The 19,839-nt window shown below is 43.4% G+C and overlaps 1 protein-coding gene across 6 annotated transcripts in view; it reads left to right on the forward strand.

The window, feature by feature from the left end:
- The window catches only part of LOC118504550 (inhibitory POU protein), a 51,525-nt gene that overhangs the window by 27,853 nt on the left and 3,833 nt on the right, over positions 1-19,839 (forward strand). For 5 of the 6 annotated variants that reach the window (XM_036039157.1, XM_036039153.1, XM_036039156.1 and 2 more), the window contains 2 exons: positions 3,364-3,531; positions 19,276-19,675. In XM_036039157.1, coding sequence (XP_035895050.1) covers positions 3,364-3,531; positions 19,276-19,675 — 568 coding nt within the window. The remainder of the gene's footprint in view (positions 1-3,363; positions 3,532-19,275; positions 19,676-19,839) is intronic. The other variant, XM_036039158.1, reaches the window with a different exon arrangement.

A 19,839-nucleotide genomic window follows, 5' to 3' on the forward strand; every position in this document is an offset into this window, starting at 1 on the left:
TCTTCATGTATGTAAAGAGTGAACCTTCAAATTGTTGGTTCGCGGTGTACAGCGAGGACTCTCGGTAAGGGGCAACAATAATTGCCCGTAAATCATGGCAGGAAATGTTTCATTTCCTATCACCGGTAATTCGTCAAACGGTAGCGCAAGGTAAAGTGCCACTGGGCACTCAACGCCTTCCGTCTGCTGATATCGATCTTGATACATAAACGTTTTACCGGGTTGAAGAACTGCTCAAAAACGGAGAGAAAAAACACATAATAATAACCTCAACTCCTTCACTGGACGTCCACTTACATGAAGTACATTGTCGTTTGGTTCGACATGAAAAGGGTACCAGAGGGTCCACAGCAGGTGAAAAGCAGGGAAAATACAACATTTTACCGACCCAAAGTAGCATATGTTGCAGTTCAAACATAATTCTAGCCGCGACTGAAAGCCTTATTGTTTCGGGTTTGCAGCTCGAGTGGACACGTTGTGAACTAGCTGCGTGCCGTTGGCGTGTTTTTCCAACGCTCGGTACAAAACGAGGGCAGCACAACAGACACTTACACACAAAAAAACCACAAATAACATCCGGTCACGTGGCTTGCCTCGTCCGGACAGTGAGCGAGCCCCCGCGTCCATACCGAGGCACTTCCGAATCGATTCGACAGGTTGGCATTAACGAAGTACGGCAGTTTCGCTTTCTCTCTCTATCCCTTCACCGTCGAACACCCAGCACGAAGGAAACCTTCATCATTCATCTATCAAAAATCAAACATATGGTGTGTTTGTGTGTGAGTGTGCATGAAGGAACCTCACCTTTGTGTCTTGTGCGTTTCGATGCCCGGTTCGATCCTTCGTTTTCCCACCGAAAACATACGGCGCGTGGTGGTTTACGAAAATTACAAGTGGGATTGCGCTGCTCGTCCAAATTGGATCAAATGATTCGTACGATAAACCAACCCAACCCCACGCCGGTGAAAGTTTCCGTTAAATTAGGATTACCATTGCTAATGCCAATATTCCGGGTTCGTGCACCGTGCCTCGATTGCGGGTCGGTTTTTGGGGATCCCCGGGAACAAGAAACGAGTATCGATGAACGTATCGAAACGTTCCGAGCTGGGAGGTTGGGTTTGATTGAGGTTTACACGTGATAGAATGTTGGATTTTCTTTTACCACACTTCCACTTCACCGACAGACACACAAAATGCTTAAAGAAATGACAAATTGGCTCAAGAAAAGTATTAGTTGAGCTCCGGTAAATCCGTTTACTCGGTTACAATTGTCAGAAACTTGGATAACTGGAAAGAGGTTTTATTTCTAGACGTGTGGTGGTTTTGATTTCTTTATTGTTTTGTTGCTTTTGGATCGTGGCGGATATGAAATTCGATCTATTTGATTGCTTGTAATCCTGTTGTGGAATTTTTTTACCAAAACACGCAGTCAAAGTCTAATCAAAACTGAAGAGCATGTTGATGGCCTTCTTCCTCGAATCTTAATTAAAACAGAGCTTCAATGTTTGAGAACCAACCTAGTTGAGGTGGAAACTGTGGCGTGATGTTACTATTAGAAAATGCAAAAATTTGCAACTTGATATTATAACTTGAATTACTATATGAGAGAAGTCTGATGCCTAGGTGCGATAGCGGTGCCAGTCTTCACACGACAAGACCAGGGATCGAATCCCCGTACGCAGGACTGAATATCGAGTTGAGAATTAATGAAGTCACAGGAAGCCGCGAAAAGGCTGAATCTTGCGAGGTTATAGTGTTAAAGAAGAATCAAACATAATAAATAATACTAGATAAGACTGCCTCTCTGCTGCCATCTATACCATTTTAATCCATTGAAGCTGAGAGAAAATTGGGAAATGTGGATGGATGCATCAAAACCTTACCTGCTTGTCTTCTCTATACACGTCTTAATATAATGTTACGGACTGGGTCGTTGAGTACCTTTCACATGACATTACCAACAATTCCAGGCGAGTCTATTTTTTTTAGATCATCCTACAGTTCCAAATATCGTTCGGGGTCAAAATCCTTCTGAACATCTTCTTAGAGTCTGTACCTAAGAAGATTGGGTTAGTTTGGGATGTATTCCATATCTTAGAGGGTTTGTAAATATTATCATAAATGTTCTATGTAATATCAACTCCATCTTTCAAGTCATTCACGCCTGTAATAATTAGCAGGATAATAAAAGTGGCTTAGTATTTACTTTAAAGACTAACCGCAGTCTTCAGACGTCTTGTAATAATGACTAACCGCAGAGATTTCATTTGATGAATTACGTCTTGTTCAAAGGCTTTGAATATAATGTTTGATAGCTATTTCCTCAAGCTATCCTATTCGCTCTTAAACACAGCTCCTAATCAGTACAATAACTATAAATTTTAATGGTTTTCTACTAAACCGACAGGCGACCTGTAATCCGTAGCTCGCCATCGTTTAAAATCATTTAAATTTTACTACCATCAACATAATGCGGAATAAATATCAGCTAAACAAACTACCATAGCTATAAATATCCATCCTCTTCCATCTTTTAAAACTGCCCTAAAACCCGTGCTATCCATCAGGGTTATTATTTTCTCTCGCCATAAGCCATCTTTATACCCTTCTACGGTACAACGACAGGAAACGGGGTAGAATCCCTCACGCTGATTGTGAAATCGAAATGTGACAGGTTTTGAGCACTCCCAGCTCTCATCCCGAACAGGCGGATCAGCAAGCTGAACGTGCAACCGAGAGACAGCTAGCAATCTGGGTGGTAAAATTATTACAAGATAACTAATAAGCTTTCCTCTCCGTTGCCACCAATGCGGATCCACCGCTCCGAACGCTGCGTTTGCGCAAGGGTTTCGATCGTAATGCCGGCACTCCGGAAACCAGCGTCATCATCATCATCATCAGCAGTAGCTTCACCGACCGAAAAGTGACAATTAACCCTTTGATTTTGCTGCTCAAAAATGTTTCCTCTGGGACTGTTGACGTTAATTAGAAAGGCGTCAGCATGAAATTTGATGGTCAGATGGTTGGTCGACCAGCTTTTCCGTTCCGTTGAAGCGGACGAAACCGGCCGGCGGTATTACACTGGAATGGAAATTTATCGTTCACTTGATGAAGGACCAAGCATGTGGATTTTTAATTGTGTAGAAAATATCGTTTTGTTTCTCATTTAGGTTTTCGGGATGCAAAACCCTTCCACCCCATTCCCTTCCTTTCAACCCTACCCAGCCGATCTGGCCCGCCCATCTCGTAACCGGCGAACAACGAACCGAAACACATACATTATGCAGATGAATCTAACACTTTACGCAGCTACGCACAGTCGGTTTCATTCGGGCTCGTCTCGTTTTGATCGTTTCGTTGCAGGGAGACATATTTTCCGGTTTGAACGATGGAATTTTGAGCAGAGCGGAGGCGCTTGCCGCCGTCGATATTGGCAAGCATCAGAACAATCATCCACAGATGGCCACGCAGCTAAAGCATGACGTCATGTACCATCACGGGATGGGAGCACCTCCACAGAGGCCTCTACAGGTAGGTGATAGAAGTTTGCCGGTTCGGTGGTACGTTTGATTTATTTATTCATTTATTTCGTTTCATGTTTTTCAATCACTTTTTTATGAATTTGAATAGTAAAATTTTGACCAAATAATTATTTTCGTCAGATATAATTTCAATCGGAAACATACGTTTAATTTTAAAGCGCCATACAGTATTCCGAGAAATATTCGGTACAAAGTACCTGGCGCCTCCATCTGACCGTTGGAACACCTGTTGTACAACGTATAACTTATATTGGACTAATAAAAAACAAATTATTTTAGCTCACTCAACAAGCTCTAATATAAACTTGAATGAGTGAAAGTTGAATAAAAAAATACTATGGAAAATTTACTGTGGACGGTTTTATAAAATGTCCTTTGACATTTAATTCAGTATTTTTTGATTTCGATTGTCTGGGATTTTTTTCGCATGGTGAATTTGCTATGACTGGATTCAGATTTTATTAGCTAAATGATTGTAAAATAAAGAAAATGCTTTGAATGCGTCTAAAAGTGGAAGACCAGTCGTGCTCGTCATAGGACCCTGTATCAAAACTCTCTCGGACCAGTCACCAGCAAGCAGGACTGACTATCTTATAGCTTATAGTAACCTAATAGAAACGGCTGGCTTCTATGACACCTTTAAAAGTTATTGTGCCACGAAAAAAAAAAGATGTCCGATAAAAGAATTCGAGTTTCAGCACGATAAGGCTGTCTTGATAAGAATGTCTTGTCTTGGAACATACTACACAATATTTGAAGGCAACTTTGAAAGGTCTAGGCCTGCCATTTCTGACTTGTTTGAACTGATTTTAACGGTAGCTGAATAATCAGTTCTGCGTATTCAAATTACTAACCTTTCTTTGTGATAAAGCATACTAATCACCAAAAATCATCATCACTTGGAAAGGGCACGGTTGCAAATTTCAGCTATCGAATAAACTCTATTACCAGCCATACGCCATAAGCACAGGATTATTCGAAACGTTCCACAATAATTACAAACGATTAGGAGTAGATTCAATCCACCAGTAGTAGAAAGCCGGGATCCTAATCATAGCCAGAGTCGTTAAACGTCGCAAATCGGCACTAGTGCGGGTGCGTAAAATGTACACCCGTTTTATAATTATCCTATTACACGTACCCTTCGGCAGAAAACAATAAACACGCCGGAACGGTACACGCGTTCGCCGCTTACCAGCTGCCACGGTTTGTGGAACCTGCCGTAAGATTGAAATTTAAACAATCAAACCAATCGTAATCTTGTGTTCATCGCTTCGGTCCGGGCGCGTCGTCGATGATGCCGCTAGGCATCATTCGGCCTTTTCATCGTTGTTGGGTGGATTAAAATAATTTTCAATTTCCTCCCGGGCGCTTCAGTTCCGTTCCTCATTTCCCCAAACCGCTTTATCTCCTCCAAGTCGCTCATTCAGTTGAGCACTGTTTGGCCTTTGCTAACCACCGTAAAGAAACCGGTGGTGGCCGTGGTGTAACAAATGTGATTTTTGCCCTGGGCCATAACCACCCACTCCAACTACCCCAGCCATGTAAGGTGGTGGTGGAAAATCGCTGGAAGCAAATTGTGCGTTTCCCATTCTAATTTGCCACGATTGACGTGGCACGTTTCTTGCCCAAGCGCGGTCGACTGCCAACGATTGAACCCCTGCCGTGGTGTGCTTGTTTGACACAACAAGTGTGTATGAGTTTTTTATTTCTCGGTGGTAGCTTCCCTCGGTTATGTCGATGGTTGTTTTGTTCTCCCTCGATCCGCACTCAAATGAGACACCGATGTCGAAGGAAAAATTCACTCAAAAGTAAGGTGGGATAGAAAGCCAGAAATGTGTTAAACATTTGTAGAAGCTACACACTGCATACGTGCATTGGAGAGTTGGGGATGGAGAGTTTAGAGCGTTATAATGTTTCATCCTGCCGCCATTGGTACTTGCCAACTCTGGTGGTGGTGGTAGAATTCTTTGTCTCTGGGTGCTTGTCTTGTACGTTTCCATCCGTTACACTTTTATTACAATTACCTGCTTTCAATTGCCCAATAGTGCCCGGAGAGTTCGTCGGTCCAGAGGACTTCATCCCGTACGCAAACACGCAATTGAGCCCAACAACAATGAAACCGGGGAACCGGAAAGGGAATGAAACAAAACCTATTCACAAATTCCCTCGGTCCGCATCTTGGTCGGCTGGAAAGAAAAACACCGCCCAAACTCACCCATTATTACCTTCGGGGAATTCGGGAAGCACGGCGACTTTCCCGGGGTTGGTGGCCGTTCTGTTGTTTCCCCCAAAGGGCCCATTCAATGCATAATATAACGCAACAATGGAGGCTGCCTGTGTATGTGCGTGTGTTGATAAAACAGTTTTCAAATGTGCTCCCGCTTATCATAAGCGTATGGATGGAGTGTGCGGCCGATCAAACAGCACCTTGCTACGACGAGTACCCCGAGATAGCTTTGACTTGCCGGGTGTTTTTTTTTTGTCTTCTTCACACCGACCCAGCTTAAACCCGTGATTGGCGGAGGGTGGGTCCCAACAATCTTCCGAGGGCTTTCCATTTGCTCACCTATGGGTGCTTGTCTTTCGTTTCGGTGATTGTTTGCTGTCGAATCGCTTACCACGCTGTCCGGATGACGCGACAAAAACTCGCGTCACGACATCTCAATTCTCCCGTGGCCTTACCCGTGCACGGGTGCCACGTGCCCGGCACGTGACCCTCTCCAAGTAACGCTCCACACTCACGTCCCCGGTCGGAGTGTAAAGATATTTTGTTTCAATTGATATTTATGATTGTTGGTGCAGCAGGAACGTTTGCTTTCGTTTAGTTTGCGCTTAAAGCTGAAGAGGAAACGCCGCCTGTCCGCTGGCCCGGGCTGTCGATCGACAGTCCTTCCGTGGGCTGTAATTGATCACAAACAAAATCAATTACGGTAATGAGAAACAAACCCAAATTGCACTTTACATGACACCAGGCATTGAAGTTGGTTAGACCCGGTGTTCGCACTTGCGGTAGGCTCGCATTTGTGGTTGTTGTCCGCGGGCGCACACGGTCGCGTTACGCCGCTACGGCAGTCCATTGCACACACCAATTTAACGGTAGCTAATGTCGTGCCGTCGTTGCAAATTGTTTTATAGTTGTTTTTATTTCTCTTTTTTATCGACCGATTAGGGGGACTGTGCCGGGTTCCGGCGATGTGTAGCTTCTCCTTTGCGGGGCAATGAATAGTGAAATTAAGGTTTAATGTTGGGTGCCACTTGTTTCGTTAGTTGTTTCTGCGAGTTTGAGAGTATAAAGGATGTTTAAGCGAGGTTCTTGTTTTATTTTGGAAGGAAACATTGGTATCTCTTTTAACAAGAGTTGAAATGCCAGATCGGTCACTACAAGCACTCAGATATCTTAGTCTGTAGCAGGAGTCTTGTATTTATCTCGCTCGAACTATGTAGACTTAAAGATTTTTGGAACAAATGGACTAGGACTTGAAAGATATAAGGACTGGATCGAATTATTTCGAAGCTAGTCTTCTTGAACAACTAGAATGACTATCCAGTTACCGCTGTAATCTAGTCCAAAAATAGCAGGCCAAGAACCTTCCAGATTTTAACCTATCTACTTTCCATTCTCTTCCTGCCATAAACACTTGAGTCTTGAGAGTATAATATGTATCTTATCCTGAAATGCTCCTAGGTGATTTGAAAATACCTTTGAAGGTGAGTTTATTTTTGGATGAAGGATACTGTGGTCCATTTAAACATTCGATTGCAGCAACCATTCGCTTACCTTAGTTAATTAGTGAATGATCTTCATCGCCCAATTTTATTTTAGCTCCTTCTTCGGCTTTGTCCTGTCCTGTGTAATAGGTCTAGTAACAAATAACAAATTGGCTTATCGTGTTATGCAACAAACCTCTTAATTCTACAAGTCCTTGTTAGCGAGGACTAAGAGCAAGGTCATCCCCCGGTATGCAGGAGTTACTCGCCAAAAATGGTTGGTGAAGATCTCCCTTGATTGAAGAAAAGAAAAAGAGATTTTGAGACCTACCTTTTAAACTCAATTTAATCTCAATCAAAACTGAACTTTAATTTCGAAGTTCAATTTCAAATTGGTAGGTTATTTTTGTACTATTTAACCTACCCAATAGAATACATACATTCTTTGTCTATAATTTGTTTTCCCATATGCAAATCCATCCCACAAGTATGAGGTGAATAATTGTTTACATTGCCTCTGTTTATACTTTAGCTCATTGTTTATATCCAACAAAGCCTTCATAAATCCTTCGCACAAATCATCGTCCGATACGCCAACCCACCCTCCCATATGCACACCGAACCACACCTCACCCAAACTGCCACAGCACTAATCAATGCGTCTTGAAGATGAACCCTCGGGGCAACAACATTGGCAAGCTTTACAAAACGCAACCACAAAAGCCAAAACCCAGGGAATGGAGCATCGTCCCGACAGGAGCGCTGGGACAAGACCAAAAGGAGCGATGAACGGTGAACGTTGTACAGCAACCAAATCTCATCCCAGCCGGGCCGCACACCCTCAGACACGGGCAAGGTGGATCATACTAATGTTGCCCGAATGTACTGCTCGCAACCTCAGAGTTGTCGAAAAGCATAAGCCTTCATAAATAAGTAATGAACGACGAAGGCGCACCGTCGACGACGTCGTTTGGGGGTTCGGTACCGGTGGGGGTTATTCGAAAAATCGATACCAACCAACAGGAGCACAGCGGTACAGCCAACTGAAGCCCGACACGCAGGAAGAGATGAAACAAATTAAGTGGCGACGCTTCTCCACTTCTGATTCGTTTCGCAAGAATCACCCTGATCGGTAGTAGGCAGGTGGGCGCTCTTGTTGTTGTTGTTGTCGTTGTGGATGGTCTTTCTCGACCGAAGGTGCTCCCAGGAAAAAGCGCAAATCCCGAACGGGTGTACGGGCTGATTGGTAAGGGGAAACTTTGATGAAGGAGCAATGGCGATTTATCATGGAGATTTTAAAAGATGAGGACCAAAATGGCTAAAGTTACAGACACACGCACATGTTGCGTGGATACGCTGGACAGGACAACAGTTGACGATGGCAGGATGATGATGATGAAATTGTTTGCGGTTCTCATTTGGTTGCGGACATCGTTGCGTATAGCCGGTAGAGTTTTGGCTTGCAAAACCTCCACTGAACAATACATAATAACAATTCACCAGGATAGCGTATGCGCGTGCATGTTACGGTCCCTGTTGGTCCCCGTTGTGTGCGTAAATAAATCGATACCGTCGGGATGGTGGTGGCATTTCATGCATGGGAAAGAACTTCCATTATGGCGGACCACCACTTTCCACTTTCCACACCACGGACAGGATCATCATTTGAATAAATCTATTCTATTGGTCCGATTCCGAATGGCTGGCTGGTGCGCGAAACATCTCCGGCCGGAAACTAATCGAAACGGGTCGAAACACCCGTCATCCATCCGGTTGCTCGTTCGTGCACTACCGGACGGAGATTCTTCGCGTGAGCGGTGTGGATGTTGGAAGCCCTTGGAAAGCCTTTTAGCATACCGGAAGCAGCGTGCCGACAACGGGACCACGGGCCAAAAAGGGGATGATTGGTCCGGTATGCGTCTGCGCGAACCTCCCTCGCCACCCCCAATTAACCTTTTCCCCCACTCCCCGTGAAACGTATTGTGTCTCTAGCATTGTTCAACCTTCCCCACGTTTTTGGGGTCGGATTTTGCTCTATTTGCTCTCTACCAGAGGTAGCGAGGGGCAGCCATTTGTAGCCATTCCGGCTTGATGCGAGCCCGGAAATGGCCATTCCGATTGTGCTGGCTCGTTCCACACTGAACCATTCCGTTCAATGGCATCATTCCCATTTTCGATTCGCCGCTTTTTATCTGTGTTGTTTTGGCCATTGTTGGAGCGAGCGAGAAAAATCGCCAAATAGAACAAAATACACACGCAACGCACCGGAATGGAATGATAAAACGCAGCAGTAACGTAGCCTTAAAATAAATTGAAACAGAATCAAAAAGAGAATGAATTTGAAGGTTGAAGAAAAAAAAGCAGGAGGCGCGAGAAAAAAAACAAACGAGCCTCCGGAAGACGAGGGTGACCGTGTTTGTTGCTGTTGATGTTGTTGGTGGTGACAAGTGGAATGGATAAAGAAAGAAAAAAACAGACAAGAACCAACAAAAAAACGCTCCTTGCTCCCTGGTACCTTGGTGGAGGAGAATTTATTTTTCAGAGCGGAAGAAATATCCACTTAATGAAAATATCATAACGCCCGGTCGCGATGGACAATTTTGGAATTGGTGATGAAAACCGTACCGAACAAGCAGTGAGGGAAACCGTTTCTTTCGGTTGCTTTTTTGTTGCTCTTTGTTTGTGTGCACTTTTTTGTCTCCTTTTTGTCTATTTATTGTACTCCATTCTACGAACTTTAACGTAGGGCTAATTGGTGGAAACTGAAGCGGTGGGTTAATTAAATTACTCAACACAATTTGTAGTACTGATTTATGTTGCCTCATTTTTTGATAGAGGAAAATGTGCAGGGAAGAATTATGAAGAAAATTTGTCATATTTATTGGAGTAATTTGTTTTTGCTTGAAGTTAGGCAAATTTATATTTTATTATATTGGCAAGGGATAGTTGTCAGAGACTTGATTGTCGTCGGCAATGATCAGCAAATGTAGATATGTTCAAGTTCAATTAATGGGTATAACTATGCGTTTTTAGTAAGTTTTTAGTGCATGTGTGGTGAGGACATGACGATATTCGTTTCATAGTTACACTGAGATTAATGAGCCTTTTTCTCTAATATAGGTTATCAAAAAAAAAAATATTGCACCTGCTGAGTTGATTTGGAAATCTCTTTCATCGACAAAGATTTTATCCACAAGGCTTATCAGTGTCTCACTCTGAGTAGTTGTCATATGGATATCAGGATTCATCAGTTCAGGATATTCTTGGCCGTTAAAACAGATGTTCGGGACAGTCCGGTGGCCGAGGCGTCATCGGCATCAGTCTTCACACGGCAAGACCGGGTTTCAAAACCCATACAGATCGCCTTCCCGTATGCAGGGCTGACTACTTTGCTGCGGGTAAAATTCGGTCACAGAAGCCAGAAATGATAGGCCGCGAGACCTCTCGAGATCGTAGTGCCAAGGAAAAAGAAGAAGAAAACATATTCTGACCTCTGGATCCAAGTTGTGCAACTATAACGTCATTAGGTGGCCGAAATGTGGAAGCCGTAAGCCGTTTTCGTATTTCTCCAGGAGAGAAAAGGTATTGTAAAATTCGAGGTGTTGTATGCGATCGTGAGGTGCGATCTCACTACTCCCAATTTCTTGCTCAGCTCTTCAAAACTCACAGTACGAACAAATCTCTAACAAAAGTTATTAGTACTTGTGTAATGAAAATTTATTTATACTGGCATAAAGTATTCTAAATATAGATCATTCCCACTACCAGTAGGATCATAAAACATCTTCGGATGGCTTGATGGGATGTTTACGACCTTGTAAGCGCGAGTCTAACTGCCTTTTACTTTTGTAGTATTACACTACTTCAGAAAGTCTCATGTAATTATAACTCGACGCTTAAATTACATACATAGCTCGTAGCAGACGGTTCAAATTTCATCTAAACAGGTTCTGTTTTATTGTAAGTCATTGCCTCACTTGTGACATTGTGAGAGCGTGTTACACTTCAAACAACATCATAAGTATATCAATAAATATCCCTTTCTTTCAAGCTTTAAGTTGGCGCTAATTCTATTAGTAAGGTTCAAAGCATTTTTTTGGTTGTACGATTGTTGATCTCTATCGGAAGATAAGTTTCAATCTCTTCACTGCAGCAACACTACATTAGGCCAGATTTATTGTCCCGTGCCCTCTTCAACCTACAGCCACTCCTTTCCCTATCAATGCATACCGATCTCTTAAGCACTTGATGATGCGTTCGCTAATAGGATTTCTATGATCTTGTTCCCTGTCTATCAATCTGTGCCCCACTTTGCCTGTGCTCGCACATACACGACACTTGCCGACACTTGTGCGTTACGGACAGATGCGCTTTTTGCTGTTTTACAACCCTCCGCCAGCACACTGCCCCGTATCGTTCGTCAGCTAATTGTAGGGTTAGCCGAGTAACTGTCTGTATCACAGGATGCAGCATTGCCGGGGTCTCATAACCCCGGGGGAAATAAAACGCAAGAGGGTTGAACAGGGATATTCGCTTCAAAAAAGCAAGAGGGAGATAGAAAGTCTGCTATCTGTTTGTTTGCGAGAAGTGAAACAACAACGATTGTGATAGCACACAAAAAAAACGGCTGGTGAAAGAAAACAAGACAAAAGATATAAAAATCGAGCTGCCACCAGTCAAAACAGAACGAAAATAGTATTGGTTGGACCGGAGCTGTGCTTTTCCGCTTTATGGCGAAAAAAGGGAAAAAACCCATATACCCCCATCGTACACAAAGATTATGCACTCCGGGGAGAACTGAATTGCTTTTATAGGTGTAGGAAAATATGTACAATACAACTACAAGAAAAACACACACACACACACACACACACACACAAAAGCCACACAAGGGAAGTTGGGACAGTCGATCCAAACGGTAACAAGTTTCTTCAAATGGTTTCTTCATCGTGTTGGATATTGCTTTAGATTTCAAAGCAAAGGATTCTCCGTGTCTGTCTGTGTAGTGTCCTTTGCCTGTCGTTTCGATTCGATACCGAACACATTTCCAGGTTCGAAAGGGTCAACGGCGCCATTTCGCCACCGCTCCGAAGCATGTTTTCCCGTATTCAATAAAGATGTAAAATGCTTCCCAGTGACTTGATGCTGGCTTGCTTTCTCCGGGGGACGGTCGGAGAACTCAACAAACTGACTGGACCAGTTTTATTAGACCGTCTTAAGTATCGTAAAAACGGTCGGATTACGGTCACCGATCTCGTTTCTTCGATTTCTTCGGCAGCAATTTATTTCTAACCATTTCTGCTTTCTTCTACTTTCGCACCGCTCCATTATTCCCGCCGAAGTATTGCGCTTTTGTTGTACGAATGGTGCATTTTTACTGCAGAAGGTGTTGGACCGCAGCATTAAGTAACTCGACTCGGCTTGGAATGAATGTTCCCCAAAATGAAACTTCAAAACAATCGCAAACAGCCATTTGTTGCTGGATGAGTGAGATGTATCCTAGACTGTGGGCTGTGCGTATATGCGCCATCCCCCTAGGCACGCATCTTCTGAACTCCGAATGATGGCAGTAAGGACGAGCAAGATTCATGACAGCGGTAAGGTTGTTTTTTGGGGAGTGGATCATTGTCTCTCGCTGTGGCAAGGTGAAACGAACCCTCGCACGATTGTGGGCAATTTTCTTTTCGCAACGATCGCACCAAAGTCGAAAGACTTTTCCCTTCTCGAGCACCAGCACCAAAATGTCAGGTGTACGGATGTGGTTTTTCCTGGCAGCAACTGGTGGTGAGCACGGTTCGCTGAACAACAATCAAACTACTAGGGATTGGGTGCGTATTTCGTTCCCGAGCCCGTGTATTTAATCGCCACCAGCGACCAGGGACGTTCGAGGGTGACTTCTTACTGTCTGTCAGGGCCGGGTGCAAACGAGAGAAAATAAAAACAATCGGTGTAGAAAACACACACAACACGAACAACATAACAACATCAAAGACCAAGTCCCCCACTGCGACCCACGCAGGGCCAAAATGAATCCGACCAAAATCTACTCTCAAGGTATGCATTTGTTTCTATTTACCACGGCCCAAGTGGTGTGTTTCCTGCCCGGGTCCGCGTTTGTCGCGTTTCTTCGGCTCGTCCAGAACGCTCGTCCGCTGCTGTAATTGTAATTTATGGATCGAATTATCGCCCCTCTCGTAAAGGATACATTTATTTCAATTAGGCCACAAATCTAGCTTGCGCTCCTTGCGACCACCGCCTCAAAAAGCAGGTGGAAATGAGCTCGTGCAGAAAAGCGCATTCCAATGGGTACGACAGGAAGATGGAGCTCCGAGAAAGCTTGTAAAGGAATTAATGCGCTCAACAGGCAGTAAAATGTACGCAAACCAACATGTTTTGTCCTTGTGTGTGTGTGTCTGTGCTTCGCCCAAGTACACGGAGCGGCGACGAAATGATTAATCTTCTTTTGGGTTGCAACAGGCGTCACGGCCGGCAATTGGTTGAGAAAGTTGTTGAAGCTGAACTATGACAGATTAATAATTACACCGTACAAATTAATGAGGCTCATCAGTTTAGAGCATTCGCTGGGTTGAACGGTATTCGTTGGTTAAGTTTTTAGCACCAAATGCAAAGAAGGGTGCTTTTTGACAAATGAGCATGGCTCTTGAACGGCAGTCGTATGATGAGTGTAATTAATTTACAAAACAATTCATTACAAAGCGCTGGAAGGAAAGGTTACTTAGCAGTTTGTTTTAATAGAAAACAAGAAATGATTGACTGATTAGCAAGGAAATTAAATAGAAAGAGGTTTGTGGTTGATGATGGTATTAACCTCAATTTTGTGGACAGTAAAGTATTTGGTCGCAAATTAATTGTTTCTGAGGATTGAATTGGCGTACTGAGATTTTAGTCCTTTTTTTTTAACTAAAGTGGTTTTCTTTTCGTTACTTTGTTGTTTATGATGATCAGATTCAAGAAATTTTAGGGAATGTTTTAAAAGGTGATAAATATAGCTTCACTAGATCAAGAACATCTCCACATACAATAGCTTCTCATAAGTTGCTATAAAGATGCTGCCCGTAGTAATTGTGATCCTTAACTGTGATCTGTGAGCTAAGTATTCACATACGCCTAGGGGACATGGACACTGTCCAAAACTGATGAAAACCTCTAAGCTGCTACAACTGATTTCACCATCGGGAAGCGAATAAGACTCTGCAGACTCTTGTGAGCTGGCCAAGTTATGAGGAGGACATCGGGCAATCCAACAGTGAACACCATCGGACAGTGGAGGCGTTGTAGGCTTAAACTATGATGAAGAGACGGCGATGGTGCGTCAGAAAAGCCGGGATATTGCATTGGTAGTCGGCGGCTCATTACCTTGATCCATTGTTGCACAGTATTGGTTATTGTCCATCTGTGTTGCTCTGCTCTAGGAATATTTTCGAAGAGGCGTATGACGCCTAATAACTCAAGGTCCTTCCAAACTTACTAACAACCAATCAAATGCTTGGATTCTTTCGAGTAATCCTGTGCTGTGGTCATCGATGTTGAGATTCCCTGAGTTAAGTAATTGTAATCATATGATACACATTTAAAAAAAAATACTCCTTTCAGCGAATATTTGGTTCCAGGATATTTATATTTTTTGCTCATAACCCAGAAGTCGCCAGAGCCATCATTGCTAAATGGACCTTACCTTGCAAAGTATGACGTCGTGTGAAGAACCAGATTATCTAAAAGACCTCAAGTCAAACAGTGTTGGTCGTCGAAAGGGTCCTTGCCTATCAAGAAAACTTGCAGTCGAAGGGACCTCACTTCCGAGTGAGTTGGTTGCTCAAAGGGCCTTTTAGTTTAAGGGATCTTATTTTCCAAGGGACTTAAAAGTCAAAGATTAATGACATGTAAATTGATTACAAAAAAATCGAATTCAAAATAAACATTGTAATATAGTTGCTTGGGCGTGTAGGCTAAATTTTGCACGCGCCAGGACCGGGATTAAAATCTCAACCGGATCGTCCATCGTAGTTTTTTTTTTAATATCAATTCTTTAGAGAAGCATTGTGTTTTGAAAATGTCCCCCGAAGTGAGGACTATCTATCCACCTATGACCATGACCTAACAGGACGTTAGGCCTACAAGAAGAAGTTTTGGTCAAAACGAAAATCTTATTTGGATCTTATCGTAAAAAAATCTCGTTTTTCAATCTTTGTGTAACTTTCACTTGGAACATCAAATTTGCACTCACTATCCTTCATCCACAATCGAACTTAATAGTAAACAGTACAAGGATACATACTACTTTCGTAAATGGATTGAAACAAAGACTACCTGTAATCGGCTTTACATGTAGGCTTACACGGACCATTTCCATCTAGCCCATGTGTGTAGGTCAGCGGATTGGCCTTTTCCAGGATAATAGTTGCCATTCCAAGAACCTTGAAACAAAAATCATCTAAATGTGTTTTGAAACACACACACACACACACAAAACAAATGGAAAAAAACACACAGTGATGTAATCGGAAATAATGTTACGTTGTGTTGCCCTTCGACGGGCAATACAATGATAGTAATAAATACGATTAAAGTATGATTTTCGGGAGTGTTTCCACTTCGAGAGATGGCCTTCAACCCCTCCGTGAGTGGTTGATGATAATCTCTCGCTCTCCCTGTGTGTGTATGTATCTCATACACATCAAACCTCTCTCAGCCACATCAAACCCAGTGCGCACGGGTACGAGCAACATCTGTCAGCATTCAAGTGGCCAGCAAATGCTCTTTCCTTGCTGTGACGTGTCATGCTTTGTGTTGGGCTCTTCAAAGTGTTAACGAATTAGACAACGAGTTGCCGGCGAGCAAGGCAGACAAAACGGTTGATGGGCGTCGACAGGACAGGTTGTTCTGTTTCTCATCCTTCTCCGAAGACGATCGTTACAGTTTTGAATGGCTAGTCAAAACAGACGGCCAGCCCCTTCCTGGATGTAATTTTTTGCTCATTTGAACCGCCTCATTGAACAGTCGCCAGCAAACTTGGCGAACCTGGGCCGGTAAATCTGGCAACATATTTTCCCTCTTAGCGTTACACAGCGCTTCCACAAGCAAAGGGGAATCAAGTTTTCCTCTAGTTTTCCACCAACGCAGGCGAAAGAAGCGAAAAATAATAAAGAGCACTGCCACCTTCCCGGCCAACAAGGATAGCCGGCGTAACTGCTGATCAACTGGTGTCCTACAATATTTTTGCATTATCCGTAACCAACTTGTTCCGGGGCCATGAATAAATTTACCGCCCTCTCGATTTTTAGGGGAAGCATGCCCTGAACTTGCCCAAAACTCGCCCATACATCGAGGGTGTGCGCGGCCTATCCGGCAGACACCGCGACGTAGCAGGTTGCGTCGATTTGGGTGTAATTTGTACGTAGTTAAAACGTTTGGGAATAACTTCCTTCCTTCGATTGTGATGGGATTAAAACATGATCCACTCCTGGTAGGCCGAGTGAGCCGAGTGCTTCCCCGGCTCAAGCAGGACGACGAGGTTTGGCTCGCACCCCAATTCGATTGCTATTATCCTTTATTTCGCCAGGAGCTCAATACACATTATTTACAAATTACCACCGTAATGTGTGACGTATGCTCTGCTGGGTCGACTAGGATCTATGCTTTGTTGGTGAAGCGAAGTTGGAAGCGAGAATCAATCCCGGGTTTTTACTTCTACTTAGACCTTCTCTCTCTATCGCACTCTAGTGTAGGGTGGATGGAGTATTTTCCTTGACTTACTATTTTCGGTGATTCACGAAAAGAAGGGAGCAAAAGATAGATCTAGAGCTTCAACGAGATTCCTGTTGCTTGTACTCAGTCACTCAGCCGTTTCCCAATAGATTTCCCGCGCGTCCTATACTCACAGTCCCCCAGCCCTTGTGCGTGGGTTGCAAGACTAGCAAGACGAGTTGATACGAATAGAGGGGTTAAACAAGGTTAATGAAAGGCAAACAGACGTAGAAAGTTGTAGGGACGCGCTGCACCAAGAGTCCGGCAGATGTGGCCACTCTGGATGCTGGAACTGGAGAGCGTACGGCCACGGAAAGGGAACAAACAAACGGCACAAAATCACCCAAATTGGTTGTACAGGAATAACAAGCTTCACTGCACAGCAAGTCACTGATGTCGCAGTACTATGAAATGCATCCACCACGGACAATGGGAACGGGACTCCCGCCAAGGTTCAAAAGGATAATTGTCAATTTTAGTGCACCTTGCCTGCTACACCGCTACTATCGATGTGTAAAGCGATGAATATTGAGTCGCACGTGTGTTGGAATGTGGCAGAGCATATTTATGGACACTATGGAAATATTATTAAATAGTTTGAGGTTTGGTACACACATCAATTAACTTTTATGGCACACCGTTTGGGCATAAATTAATAAACTTATCGGTTTCGTTATTAAAACTGGACGCTACCCAATTGGTGGCTCCTTTCCGAAGCCTCGAACGCGGGAGATACATCTTCGAAAATGGCCTACAAATAATGTGAGCGAGCGCAGACACACCTTTTACACGAGGACCTCGTATCGGTTGGTTATGCCCACAAATGGGAACATATTTGCGGTTTTGTTTAATATTCATTCTGGATGAATAAGGGTATGGGTTTTTGGTTTATGGCGGTCCAAAAGCGGTTGTCCGTACGTAGCGCATACATTGTGGATAGTCAGTCCTTCAGAAACCCCCGCGCCGAACGTTCATCCAGAGTAATGGTCGATGGTGAGATAGTTAGTGGCCGTTGTTGGCAAATGAAATGGTTGTAATTAAGAAGTGGGTGCAATTTAAATTGCGCCTGCTGGTGGAGCGATTGAGTCATACCGGAGCAAACGTGGAGATACATTGATAATGTTTTACTGGGTAAATAGCTACATCTTTTGTATTAATTAACTGCTTTAAAAGGGTTAATTTTATACCAATGTCCTGTTTATCTACTTGGTGCAAGGCACCATTGTGATATAAAAATCCTTACTCTATTAACAATAACCTTAGGCTTTCAGTGAACATTTACTAAAAATAAGCTTAATTACGATTTAAAAAATAGCGCTTTTTGTTAAAATATGGGATTATTTAAAACATATGTTTTTCTTTCAAATACCCTTGGCAAATTATGTGAAAAATATTAGAAAATAAATAAACCAGCCAGTTTCAGTACATTGTAAATATTTTAATATAACTGATTGAAATCAGTTTCCTGATTAACGTACATAAATCAGGTGATATTTCTACTAATTTTTTATATTTTATTTATCACTATTCCTTAAAATTCTTAAAGTTGACGTATCGACCACTTCCGCTGTTTAGGTGCTGCATAACCGCATATATTACCACCGTTAAGCTCTGTGATTGTGTATTAAAGAAAATGACATGCTTTTGGGACTTTCGGGTGCAACCAGTGACCGAGGCGACAACGGCGCCGATCTTCACACGGTAGAACCGGAGTTCAAATACCATGCAGACCAGACCGCATCCCTGTACGCAGCAAGGCTTGACTACCTTGCTACGAGTAAATCAAGTCACAGAAAGCCAGAAATGGCAGGCCAAGACCTCTCGAGGTTGTAGTGCCAAAGAAATAGAAGAAGAATAGAAGACGTTTGGTGTTTAGTAATTTACTGCTGAAATGGAGTTTTAAAGCTGCTTAAGCGCTGTTTAAAAGCTCCAACAACTTAGTAGCTGCATATCTATCAGAAATGATCAATTTGAACAGTGAGCTGGTGAGGAACTTATTGTTGCAATAGTAATGTTCAGCTTAAGATCAAGAAATCACTTATTATTATATTTATGGATTAACAACATCCACCAAGCTTAAGCTTTACAATAGCTCCTTATTTTTCATTTTATAAGTAAACCATATTCTTTAAAAAAATTGTCAACAATTATTATTATTTATATGTTTGTCTTTAATTTAATGCAATTAATGTTTGTATACTTCTGTGACGCCCCATATTAATAATGACTCGTTTGTCTCTCGTCCCGTTTCAAACAGATGCATCATACGATGGACGGTATCGATATGCTCGATCCGTCCGGGTCGATGACGACGCTAACGCCGATGGCGGAAACGCCGATCACCTCGTCTCATCACCAGCTGCACGGTTCCTACCATAGCATGAATCATATGATGAGCCACCATCACAGCAGTCACCTCGGAAACCACACGCCAGGTAGTACGGATGCGGGCGCAGACCGGGAGCACCCGGGCGCGGCCGGGAGTTGCGTTTCTAATGCAACCTATAATGCAATCTTCGCAGATGGCTTCCTGGGGGCCCATCATCCGGCGATGGCGGCCGCTGTGGCGGCGGCCGGTCTGCACCCGGACACCGATACGGATCCGAGGGAATTGGAAGCGTTCGCCGAGCGGTTTAAGCAGAGGCGAATAAAGCTAGGTAAGACTCGGACCCACCCCGGGCCCCAAGATCTAATCAACGCCGGCTGGATTTAGCCCGTGTAGCGAACCCTGGCCTGTGCAGTCATTCGGTACTTCAAAGATTGCAAATGCAATGTTGCGAAGGGATTTCTCACATTCATCCATCCACCGTACTGCGGCCCT

Source organism: Anopheles stephensi, chromosome 2 (assembly GCF_013141755.1).
Source record: "Anopheles stephensi strain Indian chromosome 2, UCI_ANSTEP_V1.0, whole genome shotgun sequence".
Taxonomy (NCBI): domain Eukaryota; kingdom Metazoa; phylum Arthropoda; class Insecta; order Diptera; family Culicidae; genus Anopheles; species Anopheles stephensi.